At 39.8% G+C, this 10,364-nt stretch overlaps 1 protein-coding gene across 1 annotated transcript; it reads right to left on the bottom strand.

Annotated features, from left to right (window-relative positions):
• Window positions 1–440: 440 nt before the first annotated feature.
• LOC127379397 (copper chaperone for superoxide dismutase) lies at window positions 441–8,196 on the bottom strand. Its single transcript, XM_051428924.1, has 8 exons — window positions 8,060–8,196; window positions 7,735–7,807; window positions 6,620–6,757; window positions 5,323–5,497; window positions 4,179–4,239; window positions 3,676–3,753; window positions 3,398–3,501; window positions 441–2,293 (listed from the first exon to the last, which is right to left on the bottom strand). Exons 1-8 carry the CDS (start codon window positions 8,192–8,194, stop codon window positions 2,134–2,136), a joined length of 924 nt encoding a protein of 307 aa, XP_051284884.1. The 5' UTR covers window positions 8,195–8,196; the 3' UTR covers window positions 441–2,133.
• Between the last annotated feature and the right edge of the window lie 2,168 nt (window positions 8,197–10,364).

The raw sequence follows: 10,364 nt of genomic DNA, 5'->3' as shown, positions 1-10,364 counted from the left end.
CAAGCACGCACACACACACAGTACACGCGCACAAAAGCTAGTGTAAGCCTGTTTAATTTATCAGAGCCACTTAGAAGAAATAAAAGGCCACCTCAATGCCACAGGGTTCTGCTCCAACGGGACAGGAAGGGAGCCAGTGAGTTCAATTAAAGAGCTCATTATGTGCAATGAATAAAATATATATATATATATATGACATATATTTGCTTAACCACAGAGGACAGATTAAGTGCAAAATGACTGCTAATGCAGGCTTTGTATAACAAATACACAGATGCATGGCTGGTAACGAACAAGCCGTGCTGGGAAATGTATCAAGCAAAAACATTTTCCCTGGCTCCAGCGTCTCCCATGTGAGGATTCACTGATTTATGACTGTAAATTAAATATTTTTAGATTGATAGTCAGACAAAAAAAGGTTTACAGACATTACTTCAGGCTCTGGGAAATAAGGACATTTTTATAGATTAAATAAATAATCAATAACATCAACAGTCATTAGTTCCAGCTCTACATTCAAGTTGCATTCACAACCTTCAGACACAAACAAAAGAAACACCGACTGAGCATTCAGGAAAAATTCAATAACCTTATTCAGGCGTCACGAGACTGGACCGATGCTCAATTTGGAAAATCAATGCAAAGCTACAAAGCTACACACTCACATATGTACATCAATAGGTGTAAACGATGTCCCAATACTTAAGTCTTCAATATGTGTTAACAAAAATCAAAAAGTGTCAGCAGGTACAAGTTTTGTACATTATTATATTAGACTTCAATCATCATGTATAGTTTATACACAAGAAAATGGACAATTTAAAGCAGAAAATGGGCACAGAATTTCATTTTCCTGCATTGTATGACACCAACGTTGACTGTGACCACCATGAAGAAACTGTACACTTAAACGCCATGTTGGAAAAACAGCTGAGCACACAATCCCTCAAGACACCTCCCCTTATCAAACCCCCTCCCACCCTTGGCCTTTCACTCTGGATGGAATTTGACTCCCTCTCCCAAGCTCCTTGCAATCTCTCTTACCCAAGTCGCTCACACCACCTTATGGATTTAAAAAGAACAAGCTAACGCAGCTAACAGTGGCCCAGATTGCCTCAATGTGTCCTGCGTAAGCCCAGTGGTTCCTAAGTATCCACACATTGTTTCCCTTTTATAATAAGAGTGTGAATCCTCCATCCTGGAGCAGTCCATGTTTAGGTTGCTGCTACCACATGGAGTAACCAAAGCTGGATGTTTCAGCCATCGAACTACTACTTTAAGCTATCTATTTTGACCTTTCTGTTTGCTTTTTTTACAGGTTTTTTTTTTTTTTTTATAGGCATACTCAATCACAACACTTAGGTTACAGATGAATTAGTTTAAGACATATCCTGTAGAGACAGCCTCAGCATCACACCATTATGTAATCCTATTTGCGTGTTGATTTTCCTCCTAAAATAAAAAATGTTGATATATTTTTTTACCAAATCATAATCTCTGAGCTGAGCCACTCCACAATGTCTCAAAATGTCCACCGGACTGCAGAAGTATCCCCCGTTGTACAAGTATCCCTGCCTGGGAATCACTGATGCGGTGGGAGTATCAGGATGTTTTTTACTACTTCTGCTGTTTTTAGGAGGCTTGCATAATTAACTTCGACACTTTCATGGCAAATTGAAGTGCATTTATCCCCAGCCAGTGTACAGTCAAAATGGATACCTTAAATCTTACAAGCACATCAATTTAGACAGTGATGAGATAGTTGTGTCAGAGGCGACTGGTTATACAAACATATAACAGTATTAACAGACATCTAGCTAATCAGAGGCGAATTTTACAAACTCCCTGTTTTAAAGGCTGTTTTAATCTGCTTTAGTGCTTTTAAAATCCTCAGAGGACACTACCTGCAGCTGTAAGAGCATTTGATTTGATCCCAGAGAAAAATTACAAGAAAATAAGGCTATTTTTCTTTGGTCGATTGTCCAGCTGTCTGGAAACATATTCCTTAGTGCTTTGTCTTTCTCGCTTCACCCTCTGTCGACAAATGTCCTCTGCAATTCTCTTCGAGGGGCTCTTTCTGTTCAAACTATCCAACACGGGTTACAAATGTGGTCGGTGTTTGTGCTCCTAGGTTCAGAGGTGCGCTGCCGGTGTCTCTGTGTTGGCTTTGCTTCGACCTTTCCCAGCTATCGGCCTGTCTCTCTCCTCCCACAGCGTGACCCCGTCGCAGGCACAAATCTGTTTGGGGTTTTGAAAAAGACCCGCTGATCGAGCGATGATCCCACAGGCCAGTCTGTAGGGGAAAAAGGAACAATGAAGAAAACGCATTAATTATATTAAGCCTCAACCTTGGAGCTAGTGGTTCACAAAACAATCCCAACTCAAGGTCCATTCACAGATTGTTTTGTCAAATTTTAATTATAAATTTTACTTCACAAGGTGTCTCTTGAAAAGAAGAAGCTTCAAGTATTGACTCACTCAAAGAGTCTCTGCCAGTTTAGGAGTGTGATTGGCCTGAAGCCACATGACCTTAGACCATGTGCAGATGCCCCATTGGCTCATATGTATATGTATGTATAGGGCTGGTTGTCAGTTATATGTGATACATGTTCACTGTAGTGTGTTTTATGATGACCACAATGAAGGCGTGTATACTAAAAGTATTGCTGGAGTTATGACCTCTTCAGACTTTTTCCCTTCTCCATGTACCTTTGAAGTAGAGCCCAACCAACTTTTTCCCTTCTCCATGTACCTTTGAAGTAGAGCCCAACCAATGTATCAGTTCACTGACACATTGGCTGAGATTGTAGACATTTCAGTATTGTATCAGTGTAAGTGTATATGTTATCCGATATGTGTCAATTTTACCAGTATATAATGCAGAAACAAATGCTTGTGGTAATATATTTGTGTCACTCCAAAGTTTGTCCAGCAGAGTGCACTTCGATTTACGATACGGTGGCAAGCGGCACAGAGTAAGAGAGAGGAGGCAATCAATTATTAAGCATTAAATTACTTAACATGTATTTAAGAAAGCAGCCTTCTGAGTACCTTTGCATATTCACATTGGAGCACAGTCCACATAGAAAAGGTGTATTTTCATTCCGGTTCATATCGATAATCTATGAATTTTACCCCTCTAAAAATTACTATCGGTCCCAAAAATCCCATATCAGTCTGGCTCTACAATCTACATAATAAATTAAATAAACACATAATGACAAAAAAAGGCAACAGAGAGATCCAATCACAATATTACAATAAAGCACAACCCTCTGTATAAACAGGCAGTGGACAAATAAATAGAAACACGTTAATGCAATCCAAAATAACATCACAGCATGCAACAGACTCAAAAGAGAGACCTGGGCTACTGGTGCTAAAGCCGTTGACCCACCTTTCCCCAGAGTTTCCAGTCTGCTTAGAGAGAGGGTGGTCACCTCGACCAAGGTCGTCCTCCCCTGCATCCACTACCAGCGATCGGCCAATCACATCCCATACCTGCAGCCAGGCACCAAGGGATCAATTAAGAGGGGATTAAAAGCTGTTTGGAAATCGGATGTTGATATAGGACATCTCAGCTTTCTAAAACCTTTTTAAAGCTCAATATACTGTAGCTATCTGCCTTACTACCAGTGCAAAATGTGTGTGTGTGTGTGTGTGTGTGTGTGTTACCTTTATCTGACTGTCCTCTAGTCTAAATGAGGCTCTGCCATCTGGTCCAGCAACAATATTCCCCAGATCACCTGCATGCTGTACGACAATATTGCATGTGAAAATAATTACACATAACCACATGACACACAGTGAGTAAATAACACTGAACCATAGAAGTAAACACACAAGGAGGACACATCGTGACAGCCAGGAAACATTGCCTCAGACTTGTAGCTCTTTCATACACTTTATTGGAAAGTTTGGCACCTGGAGCACAACTGCTCAAAATGGCTCCTGTGGGAGAGATTTGGCAATCTGAGAGGTGAATCTCATCTTATATTTGGCTTGTGGTTAAGTTTTATTAAATCTCAGGAGTGGTTTTGTCAGACTTTACGATAAGAGGATCCATTATTTACTTTATGTTTTGCTCCTTGATCCTCTTACATCTAAATTTCTGGCAAGTTGTCTCCAAGAAAAAGTGTATATATTTATATAGATCTAAATAACAGATAATACTGTACCCTTTCAGAGTCCCCTGGACCGCCGTGTTGTCTTCCAAAGGGGTTATAGTGCTCTCCACAACTGTAAGAAAGACAAAATCAAATCTTATTTAATACAAGTTTGTTTTTAGAGCAATTTCTAAGTTTAACTCTGGGTGCTGTTACTGTCCACAAATGGCTGGAGCACTTCTACAAAAGATGAGCAACTGTGTTAAAAATGTATGCATTCTTTTTTTTTTGGGTGATGCCTTTTACTTTGAGTGCTTCTTGAAAATGTTTTAGTTTGTTCATATAATTAAAATGCACATATGATTACATTTTATAGTTTTTTAAGTAGTATTTTCTGAGACATTTCTTGATGACAAACATTGTATGCCTGTGAAATACTGGGGAAAGGACTAGTTCATATACATATTAAAATGCTTGTCAATGTATCAAAAACAAAAATGTCAAGTCATAAACCTCTGTACCTAAAATGTAAGTAGTCTTCAGATATGATTAGTCGCCAAATATTTTGATTTTATTAATTAATTGGTTTTCATGCAAAAATGTTATTTTTCAGCCTCTCAAATATTTTCAGCTTTTCTCCGTTTTATATAATATTAAACTAAAATTCTTTGGGTTTTGGATTGACAAGACAAGAAGTTTAAAGACATCACTTTGGACTTTGAGAAACTGGGAAGAACATTTTTCACTATTTCCTGACATGTTATAGACCAAACAATTAATAGATTAATCTAGAAAGTAATTGGCAGATTCATCGATAATGAAAATAATCGTTAGTTGCAGCCCTATATGAAATAATTAAAACTGATGGCTGTGACATAAACCTATACTAGTAAGTGTATATAGATTACCAATAACCCAGCTGTGGCCTTCCCTACACTGCACACTCAAAAATTTATGGCACACACCTAAAACTCAAAGCATACTACAACAGCTGGGAACCTTTCCTACTTTATGTTATGATTCTCCCACTTCACAACTCCATGTTAAAGGACTTTTTAAAAATCATTGTATCAGTGCCCAGGTACTTAAAGCTTGAAATACTGAAAAGTGCACAACTTCCAGAGCACCAAGGATGAGTCCAACTAAATGAAGTACAGTCATATACTGCTGAAACCATTAACCAAGGCACTGTAAGATTTGCTGACCGCAGTCCTACCTCAGGCAGTCCAGTGTGAGGTCCCCCAGGGTGTGCACATGGAGGCCGTGGGGTCCAGGCTCCAAACCATCAATGGTCCCATCAATCAAGCATCGCTGTTCAGACAGCTGCAGGAAACGCACCACACCCTGGATCGTTCCCACACCAGCCATCATGGCCACTGCTGAACCCAGATCTGTCATAACAAAATACAGAGATCCTACAACAGTTTGTGTATGTTTATGGCTGTGAGCTCACATCAAGATACATCCAGGTTGTGTTTGGATGTTACTGCAGTTCATACACGGAGTAAGGATGCATTTCAAATGCGTCTCGAGTGACTGCCTGTGATCAGATTATGGTTCTCAGCTCACTTTTGATTTTATCTGAGGGAATCTGTGAGCTGAACAGAAACATACACAGATATTTTTAGATCAGCTGGCACACAGACTTAAAACCCTTGTCTGATATGTTGTACAGAGGCATATCAACCATAACCAACTGTGTCTGAGAGTGTACATGAGCTAACTACAACGTTGTGGTCAGGGATACAAAATAGGTGCAATCAAACTTCCTTTTAGCATTCAACTTCTGATGTTTGTCCAGGATGTGTTTTATTAATATGCGTGAACAGCACTAGTGCCTCCATGGCAATTTATCCATCTACTAAAGGCTACATCACCATAACATATTGTTCTTAAAAGGTTCCCTGTGGAGTTTTTGACCTCTAGTAGCACTATGAAGATGTTTTTCTATGAGTGGGGGATGCGCATACACATGCCTGCCAATGGGTTTTCACACCATTCCCCTGATCTACAGGTGGTGGTAACATGCCAACAAGATATGCTGTGAAGTGCTTGCAAAGGCAGGGAAGACGAAAACAGCAAGCTAGTGAACATGGACGTAAACAATGCTGGATTTAGGATACTTAAAACTATTGGCTTTGCAAATACTGCATGGATGATAACCCCTACCTACATGTATTTAAACCCTAGAGCTGTTTATGTGGTTGCTGTGGTTCTCTCGGACTAATCAGTGGTCTGCAGTGTTTCTAGCTCCACCCCACCATCCCAGTACAGTGTGCTAGGATGGACTAGAGTGGTCCTGCAGGTACCATCTACAGCTTTTGACAATGGAAACTCAAAAATAACTATTCTAACGTGTAACAAAGCAGACCACAATGAACTCAACTGCTTGGTGGAAATGGGGCCTAAATGTAAACATGTTTTTTGTTGACTTTTGTTACTTGACAATCTTCAATATTCATGCTATAGAAAATACCATAAAGTATTGAGGTTTAACACGCAGCCGTCCTCACCTTGCTCCGATCCTCCGATGCCTTTCAGCACGGCCCTGCGTCCAGTGCTCTCTATCAGAGCCTGCACCTCGGCACTGGTCAGAGCAGATTCCACCAACACCTCCTCTTTACTGACATCGATACTGACAGACTTCACTCCTGCGGACACGTTAACAGAGATGAAAATGGTCAGCTGATAGACACACGAGCAGGCCGAGAAATTACACACATGCAGACTGCAACACAAACAGTGATGCCGACATTTTGATAATCTAAAATAAAAGGTCTTAGCCATTAATTAAGCAAAATGACAAACTTTCACCCTTTAAAACTCAAATGTGGATTATGCAGCTCTTCTGTTTCATGCTGTATCCCCCCCAAAATAAACTGAACTCACTTATTAGTAGTTTCTGAGCCAGTGTGTTTTGTTTTTCTTACTGGAGAAACAATAACTTGAAAAACAGTTGCTGACATATGTTGCATTGCAATCTTGCCTGTAGACATATTGCACATTGTTGCATGTTCAGCTTTCAATTTAAAGTCTCTAGGTTACATTAGATTAACATTTAATTGGAATAAATTAACTGGAAGTGACTCTAAAATGCTGTTGTTGTTGTTGTTGTTGTGGTTTCAATGCTGTAAAAACACTGCCGCTGATGTTTATGTTGTATAGTGAATATGAACTATGTTGTAAATTTAAAATAAATGTATATTACAGTGTTAATATTTCTCTTACAGTGTTGTGGATATACAGATGTAAATCAGTTCACAGCACATTTTGGTGCATCTAGTAGCTGTGTACTGTCCCTGTCAAATATATAAACAAACAAACAAGGCTACAATTTCTGTTCTAGTTCTTTAGAGAAAACCTACAACAGTATTATCAATTGTCTGGTCATGAAACGTGCTATATAAATAAAACCTGCCTCTATATAACATCTATACTGTGTACAGGAAGGGCAGCCATAACCAAGAGACAGATAAGGTTGAGTCTGGTCGTTATCTGCTGTGTCATGGTCCTCAGCTGTGTGAACTCACTAGGAATAAGAGCACCGTTAAACAGAGCTGTCGGTTACAGATGACAAATGCACAGGGAACTGTTTCTTGTTGGTAAACCTTTGCACGCTTTCTTTTACCTGGTTTATCCTCCAGAGCAGCTCTGACTTTCTCTGCGCAGCTCTCACAGGTCATCTGCACCGCAAACTCCAGCTGTGGAGGCAAAAATAAAAAAACACCTGTAGCCAATAATGTTGATCTGTAGTTTAACCTGGCCTGTTGTCAGACTGCGCAGTAATATTAACACTGGTGTTTATCTCTTTAGCTACCAGACTACGCAGCGGTTGCGTCACAAAAGCTGCAGAATAACGCATTTTTCTGTTTGGACAATAATATTACGGGTAAAAATTAAGTCATGACACAGCAAAAACGTGAGCCTGAAACACGACAAAGTCACTGTCAAACCTTGGTTGGTCTCTCCGAGTCCATTTTGGAAGCGCACGCCGCCGCCTGAGCGATGAAAACTGAATTAAACAGATAACTTCCCACTTTTCTAGAAACGGAAACGAACCAACTGTACCTCCTGACGGCCGCCGCCATGATTGTGAGGTCATAGTGAGGCTGGCCGCACGTTACCGCCGCCACGCGCCGACTCCCTGCACCTGCAGTCTTCTGTTTGGACTCGGAAAGAAGAACAATGGGGTCTTTCTCTCTGGTCCACTGGTTGAAATCAGGACTAAATATGCTACAAAAAACAATAATACTGCAGAAGTATTATTAAAAAAACTTAAAACGTCCAAAATTGTCAACCTGGAGATAATTTTAAATACTTTATATACAGTTGGCTCGGTTAATCTATAGCAATGCATCACATTTTATAATATGAGGATATGTTTTATAGTATATTCAAACTTTTTGTCTGCAAAGTAACTGGTTAATAAGCTTCTGAAGAGAGATGTAGTGGAGAAAAAATGGTGGAAATTCAAATATAGTGGAGTAGAAGTTTAAAGTGGCACTAAGGCACAACTACTCTAGTAAAGTAACCTCATATTGTACTGACAGTAGTTCATTAAATGTAACTGCTGGTTGCAACAATACTTAATCATTAATAATGCAGTAGTAGTACGCAGATTAAAAAAACTCCAAAATGTCAGCACAGGAACCAAGAAAACAGCCTTGTTTTAAGTTTGTTGATATCACATTTTTAAATAATGAAATGAAAATACCTAATCTAAAGAACCATAAAAACTTCTTAGATATGTGGTTTTCAACAGATGATCAACAGAAACTGTGTTTTATGCTCTTTTTTTATAATAATGTAGCAGAATCTAATCTGCACAAACAATTCAATAATAACATAACTTTGACAACATCAGCAGAATAGCTGTAATGTTTATTGTGATGGATTACAGGCTGGTAAATCTTATACCGTGGTATAAGTAATTTTATATCAGTATATACTGTGATATAGTGCAAAAAAATTACCATTAATAGTAAAATAACCAGACAGTTACTTTAAGATCTTGATGCAGAAATCAAATATTACCATAAAGCAGTCCTGCTCATTATTCTACAATATCTCTGATGGCTGATTATCACCTGAAGGTTTATATCATCTACCACCTACGTGTTAAATCTCTGAAAATCTGATTTTCATACCAATAGCGGTCTTTATGTTTGGAAAACACATTTAAGTACTAAAATGGTAATCAGTAATGGATCAGGCTCATAAATGGGCCGAATCGTACAAAGCACTAATATGACGATACTGCAGGTATATGCGCACGTAGGAGCACTGCAGTGATATCAGGGTCGGACTGTAGGAGGAGGGGATTATCTGGACACACAATATTGTAGCGTATGTATAATAATGATTGTGGTGGCCTTCAATTCAATTTCATAATGTGTATAGATTATTATTACAAAGTTGATCTGCAGATTAAAGCTATGGGAGAGACCACCACTAAGCTGATGACTGCTTCTCAGGTTGTAAGAGGCTCAGAGGAGACCAGTGTGTGTCTGTGTGTGTGTGTGTGTGTTCACGTCCCTATCATACCTCTTGGCATCTTTTTTGATAGTGGAGATAAGCCACAGGAGATGGCAGATGACCGTGATGTGGCATAAAAAAATCTGGGTCGCAAAGTCTAAAATAAAAGCTCCTAAATCAAACCTCCTCCAACTAAATTTGGGATGATAAGTACGGAGAGTGACACATATTCAGCCACCGCGCACGTGCACTCATCCACAGTTGTGTGTTGCTCCAGAAACACGGCCGTCACTACATCAAAACAACACAGAGGGGCCGATGTTTTACACAGAAGAAAGCCGAGTGGCACCTCAGTTAGAACACAGTTCCTTCTGTATCATGGTGGCTCATTGGCTATGACCTTTGACCCTGTGCTTAGTAATATGACCACAGGCTTTAAGAGGGCTGAGCCAGTGTGCACCAGGCTCAAAAACACATAAGAACCACCTTTTGTGTGAATGTTTTCCTCTCCGTCTCGCACACATATCGCCCACACAGCAGCAGTTAATTTATTCGATACATGGGAAACTGTCTAAAACCTTTGCCCCTTATGTTGATCCTCAGCGCTGAGCTCTCCGTTCAAGGGAGTGGAGTTAGAGCTGCTGTGACACCTGAGCCCAAGGGAGGGGGGATTTCATTAAACACACACACACACACACACACACACACACACACACATATATATACGTACAGAAACACACGCACAGGAGAGAGAGAGAGAGAGAGAGAGAGAGAGAGAGAGAG

Source organism: Dicentrarchus labrax, unplaced genomic scaffold (assembly GCF_905237075.1).
Source record: "Dicentrarchus labrax unplaced genomic scaffold, dlabrax2021, whole genome shotgun sequence".
Lineage (NCBI taxonomy): Eukaryota > Metazoa > Chordata > Actinopteri > Moronidae > Dicentrarchus > Dicentrarchus labrax.
Note: the sequence above shows the minus strand (reverse complement) of the source record. Positions and strands in the feature narration are given on the sequence as shown.